This window comes from Pelobates fuscus, chromosome 9, assembly GCF_036172605.1.
Source record: "Pelobates fuscus isolate aPelFus1 chromosome 9, aPelFus1.pri, whole genome shotgun sequence".
In the NCBI taxonomy this organism is placed as follows: Eukaryota; Metazoa; Chordata; class Amphibia; order Anura; family Pelobatidae; genus Pelobates; species Pelobates fuscus.
Window position 1 is genome coordinate 137042579 of NC_086325.1, and position 24926 is coordinate 137067504.

Here is a 24926-nt window from a genome sequence, read left to right on the forward strand (position 1 = left end):
ATGACTCCAACAAAGGCACAAATAATTAGAGCGGAGCCTAAGCTATTAAACCGCAAGAGGTCTGAATCTGGCTTTCCTTTGCTTATTAGATCTGAAATCTGAGAAGAAGAAAGATGAAAGAGAAGCAGTTATAGCTGGTGATTAAGTGATTAAAATTGAGGCCAAAATGCGGGTAGAACAGTAAACGAAATACATAAGCATATCCAAATTCTTTGATCACGTGTATTTGTAAGAATACAGCACAGTTATTTTCATTAGACAAATTGCCAAATGGTGAGTGTTGCTATATGTCACATATAATATGTAAAGATGCTCATGTTTCCATACTGGTTGTACCTGTTCAGTATCTTCACTTAATGATGCATATTTCAACAACTGCTGGTAATCTATAATGGGCATCCCACTGGAAGGACCACTTAAATAAAGACACGTACAGGGGATTTCCATAAAGTCTAAATAGCGCAGTACCGGATGGGAAAAAACAATCGGGCCGCATATGGGGCTATTAGGACTCCAAAATCCAGACATTGTTCACACTATTCAACAATATACAGATTTTGCATTTCAGGCCCCAAATAGACCTGAATTTGGTCCAGATATCAGCAGGGCCAAACGCTGCTGGACAGCTGAAATCCAAACCAAATTAAATAATTCCAGGCTCAGATGCTTCAAATTCGGGCCCCGGTTTGAAAAAATCCAGACTTTTTGCCCACAGGCATTGCTAGCAACCTGTGATCAAATAATTAAAAACCTATTCTATTATTCTAATATTCATGGGGGAGGACCTACTGCCCCTACAGACCCCCGGAGTGGGGAGGGAGAGATTTTGGGACGGTGGAACTTTCAATTTCCAAAATACGATCTTCCCTTTGCAGGCACTTTGTCTGTTAGGGACAAGATAATATTGTCTGTTGAAAGCATGCGTTGTGTGCGCTGATGACTGACGTAAAATATATATAGAATTGACATTAGGCAACCTGCAACAGTTCAGAGTAACAAGCCCCCGAGACACGAATGCAAATATCTCTGAATGTGCAGAGTTTAAAGCACATATTTGCACATCCAGGCTCCTACCACCATGATCTATTCAAATTACTGAAGTGGTCATGGGGGTTGGCGTAAACCTTTAATGTACATGGAGATATAGTGATCACTTACCACTCCGATTACAGCCAGCATCTCCTAATATGTGGGACACAACGATCTGCAATGCTGCTGCCGTTCCACGTCTTGTAGGAATCACCACATACTGCAAAAGGGGAGAGTTAAAAATATCATCAGACCAGGAGGAACGAGCAAAACATCACACACTAAGCCGCGGTTCCAAGCCTTCTAATTAGTGAACTAAAACGTTTTTTGGGGGTGGGCAGGATTGCAGGCACTATAACAACTTCAATAAAATTGCAAAAGTGCCTACAGTATCCCTGTAAAGGTCTGTGCACGGCAGGTGTGAGGAAATTGAAAAGCAGCAATATACCGTTTCTTGCATCAAAAGTCAGCTGATTTTGGAACCGGAACTGTGGTCAGCAGTAACAATTCAAAATTTCTCAAAGGAGCCTCCTCTGTTCACAGTATAGCTAATAAAATAGCATTAGTCCAAATCCATATGTTTTATTATAAATCGATAAAAATACAAATATAATGGGAATTGCACCTCAGCGTGGCAAGCAACCCCTTACCTCCTCACACATATTGTGTCGAATGTCCACTCTTAATCATAGGATCAAGTCAAATGCATGCCAGGCTTTCAGCCAATCAAGCAGACCAGCCCACTGACGGTAGGACATGAATAGAGCTTTTTTTCAATGCTCTCTGCAGGGTCCTAGTTCCCTAAATGTGCAGCATGCGCATAGGGTTGCCACCCTTTTTGGAAAAAAATACCGGCCATACTAATTTGCATAATTAATTATATATGCGTGACATCACAGCACACGATGTGCATAAAAGATCGGGAACATTTGGAAGCAGAAAATTCCCTAAATCACTTATAAAATACTTGCAATGTTTCTACTGTGTCTGACTGTGTGTATAGTATTGTGTATGTGAGGCAGTGTGTGTATATACTGTCTGGGTGAGTGTATGTGTGTGTATAGCAGTGTGTCATTGTGTAAATTTGTATATACAAACACACATGCAGACTGCTAAATACACACACATATGCAAACTGCTGAATACACATACACGGACTGCTAAATATGCAGAGACTGCTGAATAAACTGACTGTTCAATACACATACAAAGACAGACTGCTACGTACGTACACATACTGCTAAATATGCAGAGACTGCTGAATACACTGACTGTTCAATACACATACAAAGACAGACTGCTAGGTACGTACACATACTGCTAAATATGCAGAGACTGCTGAATACACTGACTGTTCAATACACATACAAAGACAGACTGCTAGGTACGTACACATACTGCTAAATATGCAGAGACTGCTGAATACACTGACTGTTCAATATACATACAAAGACAGACTGCTGAGTACGTACACATACTGCTAAATATGCAGAGACTGCTGAATACACTGACTGTTCAATACACATACAAAGACAGACTGCTAGGTACGTACACATACTGCTAAATATGCAGAGACTGCTGAATACACTCAATACACATACAAAGACAGACTGCTAGGTACGTACACATACTGCTAAATATGCAGAGACTGCTGAATACACTGACTGTTCAATATACATACAAAGACAGACAGCTGAGTACGTACACATACTGCTAAATATGCAGTACGTACACATACTGCTAAATATGCAGAGACTGCTGAATACACTGACTGTTCAATACACATACAAAGACAGACTGCTAGGTACGTACACATACTGCTAAATATACAGAGACTGCTGAATTCACACACAGATTGCTAAATAGGCAGACTGCTGAATACACATACACAGACAGACTGCTGAGTACACACACACACACACACACTGCTGGATACACATACACAGACAGACTGCTGAGTACACATACAGACTGCTAAATATGCAGAGACCTCTGAATACACATACACAAGACAGACTGCTAAATACACACACACGGAGAATAGAAGAATTTGAATGGTAGCTAATTTTGTGACTTGGGTTCCAGGTACACGCGATCTTTGTGTAGGTAAAGGATCTCTGCTAAAACTTTCTGTAGATTGTATTACCTATTCCTCCCATTATCCTTATGGTTTCGTAAATTTCACTATTGGATGCCACAGTCCTTTTTCCCTATGCTGGTAGCAGTTAATCTGCTTATTACTTTTTTGGTGATACTTTTTATTGAGCTTTTACATAGCAGCAGCTACTTCCTTTTATTGAACTTTCTGTTACGCTATCTGATTTGCAAAACTTACAAATACAGGGAATATTTTTTTACTGCTACTTACTTGTGAACACACACACAAACTGCTGAATAAACACACAGACTGCTGAATACACACACACAGTGCTAAACACACACTCTCTGCTCTCATGACTCAGGTCCAGGTGCTAATCTTCCATCTGTTTGTCCTGTAGCTCCTGCTGCTCCCACTCCTCCCATGCGGACTTTGTTAGTAGAGAGGGCAGGGACATGCAGCGACATCCCATCTCAGCCCTCTCCACACAGCTCTAGCACCAACGAGTGTTCCTAGCACGGCCTTAGAACACTGCACACCCTTGTGGCCGGTGCCGATATTGCAGCACATTCTCTTCAAAGAAAAATACCGCCAATTGTATTGAAGGTATTTCTGCAATACCGGCACCGGCCACACAGCTTTAAATACCGGCTGTGCCCTACATGCGCACATCTACACGTTACACTTTCTGGGGACTGTTCTCTGGTGTCACCAAAGGTCGAACACCAGTGAGCAAAGTCAGAATAGTGGGCAAAGACCTGAAAATTGGGACTGCCACTTTAGAAACATTAGTGCACAACTGTCCAAAGAATGATTAAAGAAACACTCTACTGCCAAAATATCTCCCCCAACAAATAATAAATAAAAATCACTATATTACATTACAATGCATTTTCTCATGTCAAAACAGCCTGCAAAAGCCGCAGTTATCTTGTCTGCAGCCTTTGCAAGTCCTCCCCTTCTAACCCCGCCCAGACTTTCTGTGGCTGTCCAATCACAGACTTACCAATGCAGTTCAATTAAGTCTTTGCAAGGCAGGTACTCTGTGCAATTGCTGCTTCTTGAGTTTAGCTCCATTGATTGACAGCCATGAGAGTGTAACAAGTTTAATTTATAAAAGTGCAAACTTCTTTTGCAATCTGCACTTTTTGTAAAATTATAAAAGAGGATGCCCTCTTCACCCACTAAGCATTTGAGCAAGCGAAAGTAATTTATGGGTCTCGAGTGTCCCTTTAGCAAGTCATGTATTTGGCTAATCGGTGGTTATAATCCTTTAACCCCTTAAGGACACATGACATGTGTGATATGTCATGATTCCCTTTTATTCCAGAAGTTTGGTCCTTAAGGGGTTAACCCTCCCAAGATGTCCCTTCATACATTACCAGTAATATATCTGCAACATTCGCCCAGTTCAATGATAGCAGTTCAATGAGAAGTCTTTGCAATGCAAGTACTCTGTGCAATTGCTGCTTCTTGAGCTTAGCTCCATTGATTGACAGCCATGAGAGTGTAACAAGTTTAATTTATAAAAGTGCAAACTTCTTTTGCAATCTGCACTTTTTGTAAACTTATAAAAGAGGACGCCCTCTTCACACACTAAGCATTTGAGCAAACGAAAGTAATTTATGGGTCTCGAGTGTTCCTTTAGCAAGTTATATATTTGGCTAATCTGTGGTTAAAATCCTTTAAACCTCCCAAGATTTCCCTTCATACATTACCAGTAATATATCTGCAACAATCGCCCAGTTCATGGAAAGCAGTGTTTCCCCAATGAAGATTAAAACCTGCAGAGAGGCAGAAGAGAGAGACAATTAGAAAGCAACATGCAACGCCACTGTGCCAACAACCAAAGAAGGATAGATTGCTATATTGATGTATTCTTTTATTTAGCAATCTATAAATGGGGGAGTGGTTACTAATTATTGAGCAGCATCCAGTGTGTTAAAATCCTAGGAAAGATGGATCCTTGATTTTCTCACTAATAATTTTGAGAAGGCTTGACTCATCTACCTTAACACTGAATAGTCATTTGTTCACCTCTAACTGGCCCTTAAAATTCTATTTCGGCTACGAAGAGGAGGAGGTAAGTGGTGCATATTTAGTGAAGGGAGGGAGAGTACTTACGTAAGTTGAAATAAGGCTTTTCTTTGCTATCACTAAGGAGACGTAAAGGAAGGGCTGTGCGCACAAGAGGCTAAAGCCGCAGACCAAAGCGTCCGAACGTGGATTTTTTCTCCGGCAACACTTGCTGATCTCCACACCAGCTATAACCCCCACAATACCAGTCACACAAGTGATCACTCCGAAAATCAAACTAGAACAAAATAAAATAAAAGACACAATGAGTTAAAAAATTAAGAGTATAATAAACCAGTGGAAAAAGAGAGAAAGACAGAAGAAATATAATGGGGGAAAAAAAGTGAAACGAAATACAAAACCGTTGGATTCTTTTCTCAAGTGTGAGCAAATGAAATAATGCCAGTGTATACATTTCTGTACTTAGAGAAACAAGGCAGTCCTCAACTATACAGTGATCTGTGGCGTAATTACCGCGGTCACAGCTGCGTCCTGGTCCATTACTCCACAGGGCCCGGCTGCCCTGTTGACCCCTTAGACAGGTGGGCCTGCATAACTTCAGGTCCGATGCATAGCCACACCAGCGCGTTCTCCGGATGACTAGCAGAAGGGGAGTACACAGTACAGTCACTGTATGTAGCATGGCCAAGTGGACAGCGGTCTGACCGGCGATTCCCTCGGCAAGTGAGGTAAGCAGGCCCTGGAGGGGAGGGGAATGGGGGATGAAACACATGGATGTGCTGGGGAGAGAAATGAGACACATGGAGTGGCTGGGAGGGATGAGACACATGGAGCGGCTGGGAAGGATGAGAAACGTGAAGGGGCAGGGGAGAATGAGACAAATGCAGCAGTTGTGAGGGAGACACATGGAGAAAATGAGACACTTGAAGGGAATGAGACATGTCGGAGCTTGGAGGGAGAGAATGAGACACATTAAGGAACTGGGAGGGTGGATAAGAAAAATAGAGGGGCCGGGGAGAGGGATGAGACACATGGGGGAGCTAGTTGGAATGAGGCACATGGAGGGGCTAGGAGAGAAGAATGAGACACATGGAGGAGCTGTGAGGGGGAGTGAGACACATGGAGGAGCTGGGGAGTATTAAACACAAGGAGGGGCTTGTGGGGAGAATTAAACACTTGGGGGGGACGAGACCCGTGGGGGAGAGGGCCCCACAGCAATTTCTGCACCAGGGCCTGATGGTTAAAACCCCTTCAGTGACTTACTGGAGTCCAGCGCCAATGTCCCTCGGCACTGGTCATGCTCCGCCCACTCTCCTCCCCCGCCGCGGGGGAGACCTAATGCGCACGTGGTGCAATGGCTGTGCACGCGCATTAGACCTCCCCATAGGAAAGCATTATTCAATGCCTTCCTATGGGGATTTCGGCGACACTGGAGGTCCTCACATAGCGTGAGGATGTCCAGCGTTGCTTAAAACACTTTCTAAGAACACGGAAGTCCCTCTAGTGGCTGTCTGATAGACAACCACTAGAGGAGGACTTAACCTTGCAAGGTAAATATTGTAGTTTATGAAAACTGCAATAATTACACTTGCAGGGTTAAGGGTAGTGGTAGTTGGCACCCAGACTACTCCAATGGGCAAAAGTGGACTTGGTGCCGGGAGTATCCCTTTAACCCCTTAAGGGAGTATCCCTTTAAGAAACAGCACAGAGAACATGTAATGTGCCTTTTAAAAAGGGAGGGTGTGTTGGGGGGGGAGGATATAAAGGTATTTCAAAGACTTGTAGGATGTTTGCAGCCAGTTGGCTTCACTAGAAGTTATTTTCACTAAAACTGGCCAATACACACATTTGACATACAGAATGGAAAAGACAATGGCAGTCAACATTGGTGATTGTAAGCCTTACCTGTCATCAGTGCTACAAATAGCGATTTGACACGGATTATCTTTGTATAACACCCTCCGTGCACGCATCAGTAACGTTGGAGCCCAAAGGGACAGGGCTCCTGCAATAAACGCCACTGCTGTAGACCCAAATGTCGAAAGAACAAAACTTGGACTACAAGAGGGGATGATAAAAGGAGAAGTTAGACACCAGGCAGAGGCCAGATGTTTGTCAGTTAGAATAGAAATATAACTCACTTTTTCAACAAGGATTTTATATCGGAAGTCCAGGAAGAGTTGGTGAGGGGTTTCCTTCTTATCCTCCCTTCAGCGGCCCCTCTGGGAGGCTCTTGGACCACGAAGAACAGTAATAACACTGCTACAACACCCAGTCCTGGAGTAACCTACAGCACAAGATCAGACAGTGTCAATGACCATACTACATACCTCAAATATCTGGGCACAAAGTATAAGGCCAGAGAGACCCACACAGACATGCATACAGGATGAATAAGTACGTAAGAGCATGGCGCAGTTGACACTACAATTACAGCCTATCTCAGTAGTTCCCAAACCAGTCCCCATGCCCACTACAGGTCCAGGATGTAGGGATTACCCAGTTGTGTCTAAGGAGTTAAAAAAAAAACAAGCACTGCAAATGTCAGCCATATTTAAATGGTGTATGAAAATGTAAAGAAACCCCAAGCAAAATGCCATCCAGCACCCACACAATATCTGAAGCTTTTTTCATTCACTTACTCTTAATGCCCAATGCCAGTCTTCACCTGCTGCACTCGTCACCTTTGACCCAGCAATGTAACCAAGTCCACTGTAAAAGAGAGAAAAGAATCAGCTTTGTAATGTCAAGCACTCACTACCATGATCCATGTTCTTACACAAAACCAGGATTAGGGATTGGCCTGTGTCTTTATGAAAGAACATTGAAAGAACATTGCCAATAAACCAGAAATTCTAGAAGACTAAAATGGGAATTGCTAACTTCAGGCAAAAATGGAACAGAACTTAAAGAAAATCTCAAAACTCTATTTTTTCCAGTTTCCAGTTTTTCCATTTTGATCACACAGTTAGAGTTCCCTGGTCAATGAAATCTAGGTTTCTGGAATTATAAATTTTATGGCCACAAAAACAACATTTACAACCTCAATAGCCTTACAATCTATTACCCTACCCTAATCTATTCTTGATTGTTAAAAGCTATATGACATTAAAAACGAAGATGGTCCAGAATCAGAAACTCACCAGCCAACAGGTGTAGCCAAATAGAAAAAAGACAGCATTCTGCTGCGTTCATCATGAAGGAATAGGTCCGCAATCAGCGTTGGGGCGATGGTGGAGTAGCTTGCTTCTCCAACTCCCACAAGGCCTCGTGTGATCAGCTACAGAAGTACTGTAAAAATAAGGGCAACAGTTATCTAGAAATATCTTGAAGAAACAAGAGCAGCAATGCCACAGTAAATCTGATATTTTGAGAACTCGGCAAACTGCATGATGACTGCACCTCATAAGATTTGATGGATGACCATCAAAGCTCTACAAGCATTCTACAAAATGGATAGGCCTGAGAGGAAATAAATCATTGGTTTTAATGGAATGCCTTGTGATGTTACCTCCTTCGTGATGAATGAACTGGACAGGGTGATGACTGACCAGAAGGCGATGCCTCCACCCATTATGTACTTTCTGTTGTACCGATCCCCCAGGTACCCACAGACGGGAGCAAACACCATGTAACTACAAATAAACACTGGGGAGAGAATGAGAAGAGCAGTGAGACCAAGCAATCAGAAAGGTGCATTTAATAAACAAACAATACAAAAATACAGTAACATTTATATTTCAGAGAAGGGCTACTAAACTGTTCATGGCTTGCAGGATAAAACTTACCAGGAAAGGTTAAAGGATCTTAACATGTATAGCTTGGAGGAAAGACGAGACAGGGGGGATATGATAGAAACCTTTAAATGCATAAAGGGAATCAACACAGTAAAGGAGGAGACCATATTTAAAAGAAGAAAAACTACCACAACAAGAGGACATAGTCTTAAATTAGAGGGGCAAAGGTTCACACATAATATCAGGAAGTATTACTTTACAGAGAGGGTAGTGGACCCATGAAATAGCCTTCCAGCTGAAGTGGTAGAGGTTAACACAGTGAGGGAGTTTAAGCATGCGTAGGATACGCATAAGGCTATCCCAACCTTAAGATAAGGCCAGGGACTAATAAAAGTATTTAGAAATTTGGAAGACTAGATAGGTCAAATAGTTCTTATCTGCCATCACATTCTATGTTTCTATGTAAAAGGAGGAAGAATGATGGAGAATAAAAAATCCACAAGTTATCAATGTAATTTACATATGAACGCTATAGAAGAGTTTAATATTCTAAACAATGCTCCTAGTAACAGGTAGAGATAAGCAGTGGCGTACCTACCACGGTCGCAGGGGTTGCCACTGCGACCAAGCCCATCACTCCAGGGGGTCCAGCTGCAGTAGCAACCATGAGTCCATGGTCCGCCAGCACATCATTTGGGCTGGGGCACAGCCGCAACGGCCCGGGGCCCGCGGTTCCCGAGGCTGGCAGGAGGGGAGATCTGCACTGTGCTTCTCCCCTCCTGCCTGTGTGTAGTTTGGCCGAGCAGTCTAACAGGAAGTGCTCACTGTGAGAGCACTTCCTCTCAGACAAGGAACTGCGGCGAGACAAGTACAGGATAGGAGAGGCAAGACAGAGAGGAAAAGGACACATGGAGAGAAGAGGGGAGAGAGAGAGAGAGAGAGCAAAAGGACACATAGAGGGGAGGGGCGAATGAGGGAGGAAAAGGACACATGGAGAGAGAGAGAGAGAGAGAGCAAAAGGACACATAGAGGGGAGGGGCGAATGAGGGAGGAAAAGGACACATGGAGAAAAGAGGGGAAATAGAGGGCAGGGGTGAATGAGGGAGAAAGGGACACATGGAGGATAGGGACACAGAGGGGAGGGAGGAAAGGGACACGTGGAAGGGAGGGGGGAGAGAGGAAGGAAAGGGACACGTGGAGGGGAGGGGGGAGAGAGGAAGGAAAGGGATGCATGGAGGGGAGGGGGTATAGAGGAAAGAAAGGGACACATGGAGGGGAGAGATGGAGGAAAGGGACACATGGAGGGGGGGAGAGATGGAGGAAAGGGACACATGGAGGGGCTAGGGGGGAGAGAGAGGGAGAAATGGGACACATGGAGGGGCTAGGGGGGAGAGAGGGAGAAATGGGACACATGAAGGGGCTGGTGGGAGAATTTGAGACACATGGGGTGGGGCTTGGGGGAAAATAAAACACAAGATACATGAGCTACATGGGGCCTGTAGAGGGGGATGAGACACATGGAGGGGCGACGGGATGAAACACATGAAGGGTCTGGGGGTGAGGGAATGAGACACATGGGGGGGCAGGACAATTTTCGCACTGCGGCCCCGTGGTTTGTAGTTATGCCTCTGCTCAGGAGATATAATATTTACTGACATAGAACACACAGAAAAAGGCCGATATATTTATTTAGGGGTGTACCTGTCTGAACCAGTCCGGAGTCACTGTCCTTTATCCTGAAATCATTAAGCAATAACAGGGAGGACACCTGTGTAAACAAGTACAAAAAAAAAAAAAAACAATGTCTAAAATCGCAAGATAGAGTTTAATATCCTTTATACGTTATTATGGCTAGAAAAATGTACAATGGCAAAGTTATATATGATTTTTTAATTAAACCCCTTCATAACTCTGTTTTGGTACTTGTCTGTTAAACCTTAGCTATGGTGCTTTTTTTTGCGTACATAGTGTGTGTGCTTGGGGGTCCTGTTCCTTAAAAAGGACAATTTTAGCCACTTAAAGGGGAATCCTAAGCACCATAATCACTACAGGCTGATGTGGTGGTTTGGGTGAGAGGCTAACCAGCCCCCAGCACGATTGACCTTCCACAACTGTTGAGATTCATAATACTATACACAAGAAAGTATAACTACTACACAATTCGGGGGAAGGGGGGCAATGATCACACTACTGGTGAAGTGTAGGGAATTAACCTGAAAATTGCAAATTTAAGGGCAGAATACCTAGTATGAAAACAATTAGAGGATTTTTCATCTTTGACTCTATTGACCTAAAATTTGCAGTTTTCCCATTAATTTTCTAAATTCATGGTATATGGAATAATCATAAAAAGGAATGTGGGAACATACAGGCTATGTCCTGTATCTTGGTAATCATGGATTATGAAAACAAACTGACACATTACCTGCAATTGTGTAACGATCCATAGAATTGATGAGATTAATATAAACGAGGATCATGACTATGATGATAGAGCGCCTATGAGAGATCCCAGTGAAAAGTTCCAAATCTTTATTTATGTCTTCATTTTTCTCATCAGACACAGGGTTTTCTGGATCTCTGTCTGCCATTTCAATTGGCTTCAGAAGTCACAATCCCCAAGAAAACTAAACAGAGAAAGAGGTAGAATTTAGCAAAGTGCCCTTTTGCATCCAGCCCTCCTGCCACCATGGTGCTGCCCCCAGTGGCCAAAATGCAGTATTTAGCATCTTAGGCCAAAACAGTGATTGGACATGAGTAATGCAGCTCCATGACACCAAAAGACGTTTTAATTTTCTCTTAAGACAAAGGAATTGCTCCACTCTTGAAGACTTTAAACTTAAAGCTAAAACACTAAGATCGCAGTTTAAAATGAAAGGATATTCCAACAGATGCCTCAAGTCAGCCTATCAGAGAGCACTACTGACCGAGAGATCCACCCTTCTGGAAGAAAAATCTGCAAAGGATACGAACCAAAACATCATTAGATGCATTGGCACCTTCGACTCAGGATGGAATCCAGTTAAACACATACTAGAAAGATACTGGCCCCTTATCTACCAGGACCATCACCTCAAAAGAAGTCCTGACGCCAAATGTGTCACTTACGGCCAGAAGAGGCCGCAACCTCAAAGACCTTCTGGTACCCAGCCACCTCTTTCTACCAACTAGGCAGAGCACTTGGCTTAAAACTCCAGCAATAGGTACCTTCCAATGCGGCCGGTGTAAGGCCTGCAAATTTATTCGGAGAAATTCCAAAACTTTCTCTAATTCGACCAATACCTACACACATACGGTGAATCATTTTTTTAACTGCCAAACCTCAGGACTGATCTACCTCCTTACTTGCAGTTGTGATCTCAAATATGTAGGTAAAACGTTTAGACCTTTCAAAAACCGAATCCTTGAACACGTCAATTCAGTAAACCCTTCAAGACATGGGGGGCAGGACAATTTTCGCACTGCGGCCCCGTGGTTTGTAGTTATGCCTCTGCTCAGGAGATATAATATTTACTGACATAGAACACACAGAAAAAAGCCGATTAATTTATTTAGGGGTGTACCTGTCTGAACCAGTCCGGAGTCACTGTCCTTTATCCTGAAATCATTAGCAATAACAGGGAGGACACCTATGTAAACAAGTACAAAAAAAAAACAATGTCTAAAATCGCAAGATAGAGTTTAATATCCTTGACATGCGCATTGTCGTCTCTTTGGCCTATTCCAGTTATAACCAATTACCTCCAATAAAAACAGACACCAGGATTGTTTGGCAAAAATATTCCACGGCTTTATTAATTACATAAATATATAAATTAAAATATAAAATTTAAGAGGTCATTGTCACCAACATTTGAACAGACATTCCCCCAATTAACATAACTAATTACCCAGACAATGACCTCGAACATATTTACATAATACCATATAACAATGTAACATAAATAACATAAACAATTAACACAGCCACCCAGGGCAACCATTTCCAATTGTAGGGGCATACCAAGACACCCCTACACCATCACATAGCCACCAAGGGCATCCCTTTCCACTGTAGGGGCATACCAAGACACCCCTACACCATTGACCCAGCCACCAAGGGCATCCATTTCCAGTGTAGGGGCATACCGAGACACCCCTACACCCCCAGGTTCGTAGCTACCGCCGAGCTCGAACCTACCACCAAATCTAAAGGTAAGTATTCCTCTTGACCTCTCCCACTTACCAAAAACCGACCTACCCCCAATTAAACTAAACCATCCCCCGCCACAGCACAGAGCTTGACCCCTCAAGCCTCCTGTGCGCCCCCACCCCGAACAAACAAAGCCTGTCGCAAACCATCCTGAAAGCCCAAATTAAGGAAATCCAAACCCACATCAGACAAATGCACCCCATCACGCCGGAAGTATCCCGGTAACATATCCTCCAGCTCCCTGTGCCGCACAACTACCCCCCCAGATCTCTTAATAAAAATCGCCAACAACTTATTGAACTTACGTCTATATCTTGCCATCGCTGCGAAATCCCTCGCATGACGCCAATGGAAACGCGGTACCGTTTCCGACCAAACAATAACCACCCCGGGGATCAAAGACCTCAACTTATCCAAGTCCCTTTTAATTCCACGAACTAATTCCCTTTGCGGGACCAACCCAAAATCATTCCCCCCCGTGTGGAACAATATTAAATCGGGGACTTCCCCTTGCCCTATCCTCCGAAATAAATCCAAACACGTATCTCTCCAACCATAACCCCGAAAGCCAAACCACAACACACGTAACACCTCCAACGGAAAGCCGAGCTGCGTGCCTTGTCTCCGAACTGCAGCCCTCCGTTCAGCCCAGTAGACATATGAATGGCCTACTATCCATGCAACTCCACCTGAAAAGAAAGGAAATAACTTATAACCACGGCCAACCTGAATTGTACCGCCAAAACATCAACATGATTTATAATAACAGGTCAGGTCGTACATATGAACGGAATCTAAGCGATTCCCATCTCCCAATTTTCTTAACCAGCTCGTCCCCCAAGCCTAATCTCGCCGCCTCAGTGGCAGCCCCGATCCTGAACGAGTGGGTGCCAAATTGCGAGGGATCCATGCCCAAGCGCTCCAAACCCAACTTAAACACCCTGGTGAATTGGAACCTTGACAACGCCGAGCCGTCAGCATGGCGAAAAAAGGAACCCCTCCCTTCAGGGCGGACTTCCACATATCGCTGAGCACAGCCCACCGGGCAAGCCTCCACTTGAGGTATAGCAAACAGCTTAATCGTCCGACCTCTCCCAAAGACATCCGTCTTCGAGCGCCGTAGCCGAATAGCTACTTCTGCTACCCTCAAGTCCACGTCCTCGAACTGAAGACCCCCTTGCCTAAGCTTACTCCCACTCACAATCTCGCTCACCCGAAATGCCCCGAAAAAGGCCCATACAAAAGCCACCTTAAATAGCAAGACCTCAAACAGCGAAAAACACAAACTTGGCAAGACCCCCAGAAGCTGCAGAAGCACCGTGAAAGACACCGGCCTCCTACTGTCAGGGACAGACCTCCCCTTGCGATAACCTTTAACTGCCTGCCGCACAATAAACGACTTTGTCAAATCCTCCCACCCGCGGAGCTTGAAGAGAAACGCTAGGGCTGCCAAGTTTCGACCAACCACTGCCGGGAAAGCACCCCCTGCGAACAGCCGGCAAAGCAACCATAATAAAGTCTCTAAACGTACCTTTGCCGATACCATGTCCCCTGTACAGCCTACTGCTTCGTCCCACCTTTCCCATACTTTACTATACGCTGCCCACGTGCCCGGAGCCAACGAATCCCTGATCAGTCTTCCAAGCAAGATGTCCCGAGCCGCCACATCTGATCCGGACATGGCAGACCCTCCTTCTGCGCGGTCGGGGCCTCCGCCCGAAACTTTTCCCACTGAAAGCGAGAAAGAGCATCCGCAATTACGTTCAAGAAACCTGGGACATGACGTGCACGAAAAACAATGTTTAACTGCATGCAGTACAAGACAAACCGACGAAGCAAGCGGACCACTGGGACCGAGGACGCTGACAGATTGTTCACCGCCTCCACAACAGCCATGTTGTCAGTAAAGAAAACCACTCTCCTATTGCGTAAAACCTGGCCCCACAACGAGAGTGCCACCACCAATGGGAACAGCTCGAGGAAAGCCAAGTTCCGAATCAGCGGGCTGACTGCCCACTTTTCAGGCCATCTTTCCGCACACCACTGACCCGTGAAGTAGGCCCCGAAACCTACACTCCCAGATGCATCGGTAAAGAATTCCAACTCGGGCGATTCAATACACTTTTCCCTGAAAAAGACCTTCCCATTAAAATCCTTCAGGAAGGTCTCCCAAACCCCCAAGTCCTCCTTGATCGGAGCGGTGATTCTAATAAAATGATGGGGGGACCGCACTCCCGCCGTGGCTTTGGCTAGGAACCGGTTAAACACCCTACCCACCGGGATAATGCGACAAGCGAAATTCAACCGTCCCAACAGCGATTGAATATCCCGCAGGGTCGCCTTCCTTGCCCCCCGCAACTCTGAAATAGCGTCGCGCAGGGCCTCCAACTTATCCGCTGGCAACCTACATTCCCCGGCGACCGTGTCAATCTCAAGTCCTAGGAAACTAAGGCAAGTAACAGGCCCCACAGTCTTGTCGCGAGCCAGAGGTATCCCAAAAACCTGGCTAATCCATTCAAGACACCGCAACCGGAAACGGCAAGCGTCGGAGCCGGCCGGCCCCACACACAAGAAGTCATCCAAATAATGGACCACAAACTTGGTGCCCGCCTCCTTCCTCACTACCCATTCCACGAACGTACTAAATTTCTCAAAGTACGCACATGAAATGGAGCAACCCATGGGTAGACACAGATCCACAAAATAGCTGTCATCGATAAAACAACCCAATAAGTGGTGACACATTGGGTGAATGGGCAAAAGGCGAAAAGCCGCTTCTATGTCCGCCTTAGCCAACAACGCTCCGCGTCCTGCCTCCCTTACCAGCTCGACCGCCTGGTCGAATGATGCGTAGGAAACAGAACAGAGCGCCCCGTCAATGTCATCATTGACCGATGACCCTTTCGGGTATGACAAGTGGTGGATGAGGCGAAATTTTCCCGCCTCCTTCTTTGGCACTAAGCCTAGAGGGGAAACCCTGAGATCAGGCAGCGGAGGCACTTTATACGGCCCCGCCATCCGGCCCAGGCGAACCTCATGAAGCAATTTCTCACACACTACATCATGATGTTCGCCCACGGAGCGCAGATTACGGAAACGAGGTGCCACAACCCGCTCCCGGAAGGGAATGATAAAACCCTTCGTAAATCCCTCAAACAACAAGCTGGCATCATCTCGTTTACCGTAGCTGTTTAGCCACGGGAGCATCGCGTCTACCTTCACTGGAGACCGACCCAGCGGCAGCGGATGGTGCCGAAGCCCCTCCGGCCGAGCTAGGTGCTGCAGACTTACCCCGCTTGAAACACTTGTTGTAACTGTGCCCCCCTCCACAACCGGAGCATTCATGCTTAAAGCGGCATGAGGCACCCCACTTACATTGGCCCTCGTTATAGAGCCAGCAAAAACCCTTCTTTTGCGCAGCCGACGCGGTGGAAGAGGCACCGGCGCCAGCCCCCCCGTGAAAGGGGGCCGCCTTTTGGGACATCATCAGCTTCATCCATAATGGTAGGTCCATCTGGTCCCATCTCATCCCTGGATTCGCTGATAGCCTCTGGCGAAATTGTTCATCGTACCGCCACCAGGCCAGCCCCCCATAAGTGCGGTAAGATTCCCACACCCCGTCTAAGTAACAAAACAGCTGGGAACATTTTTCAGGGGCCTTTTCCCCCAGCACACTCGCCAGTATGCAAAATGCTCGCAACCAATTCCCGAAAGTTTTCGGGATTTTCCTATACCGACGCCGCTTTTCCTCCTCCTCCTTCTTAGCGTCCTTTTTATCCTCCTCCTTCAAATCCAGGTACTCATCTAAAGGGAGAAGGGAGAAGATCTCCACAAATTCACCCTTCCACAACCTTTCTTTAACTTCCATCTTAAGGTGACACCCAAGCGGACCCGCAAACGACACGTGTACATTCTGCCGTGCTGCGTCCGGAATCTCCCCCACTAGCGTGTCCCTTTCCACCGCCACTTCTGAGGCTACTGAACCCCCTACCGCTGCTGCCAACTCACCTGCCCCGCTCCACGCCCGCTCGGGGACCGGAAGCACCCCCGACCCCAAACCCGACGATCCCGGCAACCACGCCCTGCTAAAAGAAGCCCCTGTATCCCGCCCCGAACTCCAAGATGTAAGGAACGATTTTAAGCCCTCCAATAAATCTCCAGAGTGTGGTGTACTGTGCAACTCACCGACCAAACCCCGAGGTGTTGCTGATCCTGGGGCTGCATCCCGAACTCCGCCATGCGATGGGCCTGGCGATGCTGCTGCGAATCCTCCGCCGTCCTTAGGCCTCCTACGGCCCGCTGACCCGACATCCCGTGACCTGTGGACGAAAGAAGCACAACTGGGGAGGCCGTCTTCAGAATCCAAATCCTCCCTAACCTCAACCCTTGCGCTCCTATGCGTACTGCTACTCCTGGCCTGCCGGCCCTTTCTGCCACACCTGTCCCCGGACGAACTTCTGTCTCGCCTGTCAGGAGAGCCCCTGCTCGCCGACCTAGATGCACTCCCCCGCGAGACTGTACCCCGAACGGGAGAGCCACGGTACCGCCCAACCGACGACTCCCCGCTGCTGCTGCGCTGTCTGCTCCGCCGGATACTCCTGGAGCGATGACGGGATCCCCTATCACCCCCCCGGTCCCGGCGCCAACTAACGGGGCTGTCCGACCTATCCTGAGCGCGGCCTTCCCTGCCCGCCCGCTGATCTGCCGGCCTACAGCGCCCCATATCAGTGCCAGTTCTGGAGGGGGCCATGCTACTGCCTGCTGCGACCCCGCCACCCGTCACTAGTGCCCTATGAGCAGTCCTATCGCCTGTCACCTGCGGCCGCTGCGCGGATGGAAGGGGCACTTGCGGCCTAGCCCTCGCTTGCTGCAACCCGCTGCGTGCTCTGGGTGCCGCCCTACCCGCCCTGGAATGTGTGGCAGGTGCTGACTGTCCCCCGCTGTCCAAGCCCTTACTGGCTGCCCCATCATTCGCTGAACCTGAACGGGTTAAGAGGGCCTCATTTGACAACCCCTGCTTCTTCCCCCTTTTTGCCCTAACTGACCCAGGGGGCGACTCACCGCGTCTACTCTGTCCTGCAGGCTGCTCCCTGCTCCCAACGGGACCCGCTGCCGATAACGAGCCCGCTGCCTCCAAGGTCCTAGGCGCCATCTCGTCCTGACCGCACACCTCAGATGCTGCTTGCCGACCTTGCTGCGCGGTCGCCTCCGGGCCGCTACCTCCGCGGATCCTAGCCCGGCCGCCACATCTCCTACTGCCGGTCCTTGTCCCGCCTGCTGACGGGCTGCGACTCCTAACCGCGCCAGCACCGGCCTCAGGGCTCAATCGCTGTGGAGGCCTGGTCCGGCGCGATGTCCTCCGCGCCGGCGCCGCCGACGGACCCGCCATGCTCAGTGCTGCCCCCAGCTGCTGCTCCATCCAAGCTGTGCCATGCTGCCGGATCGCCGCCTTCACGCCCTCGAGGATCGCTGCCATATCACTCTCAGCCACGGAATCCATCTGAAAGACAAAAAAGAAGAAATCCCAACCAGAAGCCAGCAACAGCTAACAACAGGTAAAGATTTCGAATTAAAATGGAACCCAATTTTAAAATGGCGAATATTTATATGGCTAAGCCACTCCCCTTATTTCAATTGACCAATCAACTAACACTCCTCCATAGGCCTGCCTCCTAGCTCTGTCAAGGCCCATTCCACCTAGCTTTGCTTATTCCATGGGCTTCATTATACGTTATTATGGCTAGAAAAATGTACAATGGCAAAGTTATATATGATTTTTTAATTAAACCCCTTCAAAACTCTGTTTTGGTACTTGTCTGTTAAACCTGTGTAAGGCCTGCAAATTTATTCGGAGAAATTCCAAAACTTTCTCTAATTCGACCAATACCTACACACATACGGTGAATACATTTTTTAACTGCCAAACCTCAGGAACTGATCTACCTCCTTACTTGCAGTTGTGATCTCAAATATGTAGGTAAAACTTTTAGACCTTTCAAAAACCGAATACTTGAACACGTCAATTCAGTAAACCCTTCAAGACATGGGGGGCAGGACAATTTTCGCACTGCGGCCCCGTGGTTTGTAGTTATGCCTCTGCTCAGGAGATATAATATTTACTGACATAGAACACACACAAAAAGGCCGATTAATTTATTTAGGGGTGTACCTGTCTGAACCAGTCCGGAGTCACTGTCCTTTATCCTGAAATCATTAGCAATAACAGGGAGGACACCTATGTAAACAAGTAAAAAAAAAAACAATGTCTAAAATCGCAAGATAGAGTTTAATATCCTTTATACGTTATTATGGCTAGAAAAATGTACAATGGCAAAGTTATATATGATTTTTTAATTAAACCCCTTCATAACTATGTTTCGGTACTTGTCTGTTAAACCTTCGCTATGGTGCTTTTTTTGCGTACATAGTGTGTGTGCTTGGGGGTCCTGTTCCTTAAAAAGGACAATTTTAGCCACTTAAAGGGGAATCCTAAGCACCATAATCACTACAGGTTGATGTGGTGGTTTGGGTGAGAGGCTAACCAGCCCCCAGCACGATTGACCTTCCACGACTGTTGAGATTCATAATACTATACACAAGAAAGTATAACTACTACACAATTCGGGGGAAGGGGGCAATGATCACACTACTGGTGAAGTGAAGGGAATTAACCTGAAAATTGCAAATTTAAGGGCAGAATACCTAGTATGAAAACAATTAGAGGATTTTTCATCTTTGACTCTATTGACCTAACATTTGCAGTTTTCCCATTAATTTTCTAAATTCATGGTATATGGAATAATCATAAAAAGGAATGTGGGAACATATAGGCTATGTCCTGTATCTTGGTAATCATGGATTATGAAAACAAACTGACACATTACCTGCAATTGTGTAACGATCCATATAATTGATGAGATTAATATAAACGAGGATCATGACTATGATGATAGAGCGCCTATGAGAGATCCCAGTGAAAAGTTCCAAATCTTTATTTATGTCTTCATTTTTCTCATCAGACACAGGGTTTTCTGGATCTCTGTCTGCCATTTCAATTGGCTTCAGAAGTCACAATCCCCAAGAAAACTAAACAGAGAAAGAGGTAGAATTTAGCAAAGTGCCCTTTTGCATCCAGCCCTCCTGCCACCATGGTGCTGCCCCCAGTGGCCAAAATGCAGTATTTAGCATCTTAGGCCAAAACAGTGATTGGACATGAGTAAAGCAGCTCCATGACACCAAAAGACGTTTTAATTTTCTCTTAAGACAAAGGAACTGCTCCACTCTTGAAGACTTTAAACTTAAAGCTTAAACACTAAGATCGCAGTTTAAAATGAAAGGATATTCCAACAGATGCCTCAAGTCAGCCTATCAGAGAGCACTACTGACCGAGAGATCCACCCATCTGGAAGAAAAATCTGCAAAGGATACGACACAAAACATCATTAGATGCATTGGCACCTTCGACTCAGGATGGAATCCAGTTAAACACATACTAGAAAGATACTGGCCCCTTATCTACCAGGACCATCACCTCAAAGAAGTCCTGACGCCAAATGTGTCACTTACGGCCAGAAGAGGCCGCAACCTCAAAGACCTTCTGGTAACCAGCCACCTCTCTCTACCAACTAGGCAGAGCACTTGGCTTAAAACTCCAGCAATAGGTACCTTCCAATGCGGCCGGTGTAAGGCCTGCAAATTTATTTGGAGAAATTCCAAAACTTTCTCTAATTCGACCAATACCTACACACATACGGTGAATACATTTTTTAACTGCCAAACCTCAGGACTGATCTACCTCTTTACTTGCAGTTGTGATCTCAAATATGTAGGTAAAACTTTTAGACCTTTCAAAAACCGAATCCTTGAACACGTCAATTCAGTAAACCCTTCAAGACATGGGGGGCAGGACAATTTTCGCACTGCGGCCCCATGGTTTGTAGTTATGCCTCTGCTCAGGAGATATAATATATATTTTTTTAATTCTTTATTTTGTTGTGCTTAGGTTTCAAACAAGCACTTTGCTGCCATTTCAGTGGTAACAAGCTTATACATATGTATGCAGATAATGTTAAACGAAATAAAACATGGCATAAGGTTAAAAGCACATTTTCAGATAAGGCGTAACAGGAATGGGTAACAGTGAAAATTAGTCACAGTGGGGTTGGTCTAGCTGTGTGTGGTAGTCGGTTAAGTAGTCTGTGTGATACGTTGTAGTCTACTATGGGACTAGCTGTTTGTGGTACGGCTTGCATGCTGGGCAGTCTGTGTGGGTTACAGGCCCTACAGTAGCTTCTGTCAGCAGTGTAAGAAATGAGATAGGTTCTAGCGTGTTAGGGCTTGGATGGTGTCGTGGTGGTGCGCTGTGCCTCGGCATGGGGGCAAGACACCCCTGACCATGGGGGGGTGGTGGGGGGGGAGGGGGTTGTGTTTGTTGGACTATGTGTCCAGTTGGGTGCTTTTAAGGCAACCAGTCTTAGTGGTAGTATAACTCTAGTAGCGTCAGCGGAGTAATCCGTCCTACAGGGAACGATATAGTAACTTAAAATAAAAGGCATAATAAAACATAAAGTCCATCGTAATTAAATCTTGTGTTTTATCAACCGGTTAGTGTTCATGTGCCCAGTGCCCCCAGTTCACTTGTTCCCGGGGTATCAGGAGAAGCGGTCATGCGTTCCGTGCGTTCTCCTTGGTGTTTCGGGGTCTGGTGCTGCAAGCCGAGGGTTTTCAAAAAGTTGGAGGCTTCCTCAGGCAATGAGAGGACGTGTGTTGTCCCTGCGCGGGTGACTTCCATAGACCCTCCTGCTCCCCACTTGTAGGCTATGCCTGCGGCACGTAGCTGTGTTGCTGTTGGGCCGTATGATTTGCGCCACAGTAGTGTGGCCCTAGATAAGTCCTGATAGAAGGTTAGCTCTGTGCCTTCAAAGGGCAGTGGCGTTCGGTCTTTAAGCGCTGCCATAATATGGAGCTTGTCCTGAACCGTGACGCACCTTAAGATGAGGTCTCGTGCTGCCCGTGTTTTCAGGTGAGTGTATGTCGGGAGCCGGTAGATGCCGTCTATGGCGATTTTCTTTGCAGCTGCGTGGGGGAGTATGCTGGCTATAAGACGCCTTACGTAATGAGGCAGTTCTTCTGCAGTGATTGCGTTTGGAATTCCCCTGATTTTGATGTGCATTCTCCTTTGCCTGTCTTCTATGGTCGCCATTTTAAGTGCCATAAGTTTTTGGTGATGCTGTATAGTGAGGACTTGTTCATCTAGTGTTGTCAGGTGTGTTTTAACCTCCCCTACTTCTTGCTCTGTGGTAGTTACCCTATCTGTAACCAGTTGTACCTCTGTCTTGAGGAGGGCAGTGTCAGCTGCTAAAAGCTTGTGGATGTCAGCAAGCAGGAGTTTAAGGTCCCCCTTAGTGGCTGGTGCTGCATCTTCAGGGGATTCAGGCTGCTGTACCTGCGCTGGCCGTGTGCCCTGGTGGGTCTCCTGTCCCCTCCGCTCCTGGTGGTGAGCGTGAGCTGGCTCCTGTTCTCCGCCCGCAGGCATGGGAGCGGGGCGCGGTGGCGCCGGGCGTTGCAGCAGCGCGCCGATATCCCCTCCATCAGGTGCTGGTTTTGGGGATCTGCGTCCCATTGCAGGTATGTGCGCTGGTGTATCAGTGGGTGAGGGGGGTGGTGGAGGTCCTACCCTCTCTGCTCGCGGCGGGAACAGAAATTCCTCCAGGTCCCCGATCACCGGCGAGGTGTAGGCCCCGGTTTTGCGTTTCCGCTTGGGGAGCTTGTGGGGCTGCAAAAAAGGCATCTGCCGGTGCCTCTTGCCTTGCTGGTTCCGATTATGTGGGTTGTGGGGCTGGATGGGTGCCCGTTTCGCGGATTTTGCCTGGATTAAGTTGTAGGTTCGGGAGAGATGAAAAATGGCGTCTGGTGCTGTGTGCTAGCAGGCTCCGCCCCCCAGGAGATATAATATTTACTGACATAGAACACACAGAAAAAGGCTGATTCGTTTATTTAGGGGTCTACCTGTCTGAACCAGTCCGGAGTCACTGTCCTTTATCTTGAAATCATTAGCAATAACAGGGAGGACACCTATGTAAACAAGTACAAAAAAAAAAACAATGTCTAAAATCGCAAGATAGAGTTTAATATCCTTTATACGTTATTATGGCTAGAAAAATGTACAATGGCAAAGTTATATATGATTTTTTAATTAAACCCCTTCATAACTCTGTTTTGGTACTTGTCTGTTAAACCTTAGCTATGGTGCTTTTTTTGCGTACATAGTGTGTGTGCTTGGGGGTCCTGTTCCTTAAAAAGGACAATTTTAGCCACTTAAAGGGGAATCCTAAGCACCATAATCACTACAGGCTGATGTGATGGTTTGGGTGAGAGGCTAACCAGCCCCCAGCACGATTGACCTTCCACGACTGTTGAGATTCATAATACTATACACAAGAAAGTATAACTACTACACAATTCGGGGGAAGGGGGGCAATGATCACACTACTGGTGAAGTGTAGGGAATTAACCTGAAAATTGCAAATTTAAGGGCAGAATACCTAGTATGAAAACAATTAGAGGATTTTTCATCTTTGACTCTATTGACCTAAAATTTGCAGTTTTCCCATTAATTTTCTAAATTCATGGTATATGGAATAATCATAAAAAGGAATGTGGGAACATATAGGCTATGTCCTGTATCTTGGTAATCATGGATTATGAAAACAAACTGACACATTACCTGCAATTGTGTAACGATCCATATATTTGATGAGATTAATATAAACGAGGATCATGACTATGATGATAGAGCGCCTATGAGAGATCCCAGTGAAAAGTTCCAAATCTTTATTTATGTCTTCATTTTTCTCATCAGACACAGGGTTTTCTGGATCTCTGTCTGCCATTTCAATTGGCTTCAGAAGTCACAATCCCCAAGAAAACTAAACAGAGAAAGAGGTAGAATTTAGCAAAGTGCCCTTTTGCATCCAGCCCTCCTGCCACCATGGTGCTGCCCCAGTGGCCAAAATGCAGTATTTAGCATCTTAGGTCAAAACAGTGATTGGACATGAGTAAAGCAGCTCCATGACACCAAAAGACGTTTTAATTTTCTCTTAAGACAAAGGAATTGCTCCACTCTTGAAGATTTTAAACTTAAAGCTTAAACACTAAGATCACAGTTTAAAATGAAAGGATATTCCAACAGATGCCTCAAGTCAGCCTATCAGAGAGCACTACTGACCGAGAGATCCACCCATCTGGAAGAAAAATCTGCAAAGGATACGACACAAAACATCATTAGATGCATTGGCACCTTCGACTCAGGATGGGATCCAGTTAAACACATACTAGAAAGATACTGGCCCCTTATCTACCAGGACCATCACCTCAAAGAAGTCCTGACGCCAAATGTGTCACTTACGGCCAGAAGAGGACGCAACCTCAAAGATCTTCTGGTACCCAGCCACCTCTCTCTACCAACTAGGCAGAGCACTTGGCTTAAAACTCCAGCAATAGTTACCTTCCAATGCGGCCGGTGTAAGGCCTGCAAATTTATTCGGAGAAATTCCAAAACTTTCTCTAATTCGACCAATACCTACACACATACGGTGAATAAATTTTTTAACTGCCAAACCTCAGGACTGATCTACCTCCTTACTTGCAGTTGTGATCTCAAATATGTAGGTAAAACTTTTAGACCTTTCAAAAACCGAATCCTTGAACACGTCAATTCAGTAAACCCTTCAAGACATGGGGGGCAGGACAATTTTCGCACTGCGGCCCCGTGGTTTGTAGTTATGCCTCTGCTCAGGAGATATAATATTTACTGACATAGAACACACAGAAA

The 24926-nt window shown here is 46.1% G+C and overlaps 1 protein-coding gene across 1 annotated transcript in view; it reads right to left on the reverse strand.

The window, feature by feature from the left end:
* LOC134573681 (protein spinster homolog 1-like) overlaps positions 1-20143 on the reverse strand; it is a 57998-nt gene extending 37855 nt beyond the window's left edge. Inside the window, exons 1-9 of the mRNA XM_063433462.1 lie at positions 19978-20143; positions 19263-19328; positions 8676-8812; positions 8308-8444; positions 7807-7876; positions 7306-7451; positions 7070-7222; positions 5252-5441; positions 4846-4911 (exon numbers count right to left, since the gene is read on the reverse strand). Coding sequence (XP_063289532.1) covers positions 4846-4911; positions 5252-5441; positions 7070-7222; positions 7306-7451; positions 7807-7876; positions 8308-8444; positions 8676-8812; positions 19263-19328; positions 19978-20143 — 1131 coding nt within the window. The remainder of the gene's footprint in view (positions 1-4845; positions 4912-5251; positions 5442-7069; positions 7223-7305; positions 7452-7806; positions 7877-8307; positions 8445-8675; positions 8813-19262; positions 19329-19977) is intronic.
* Between the last annotated feature and the right edge of the window lie 4783 nt (positions 20144-24926).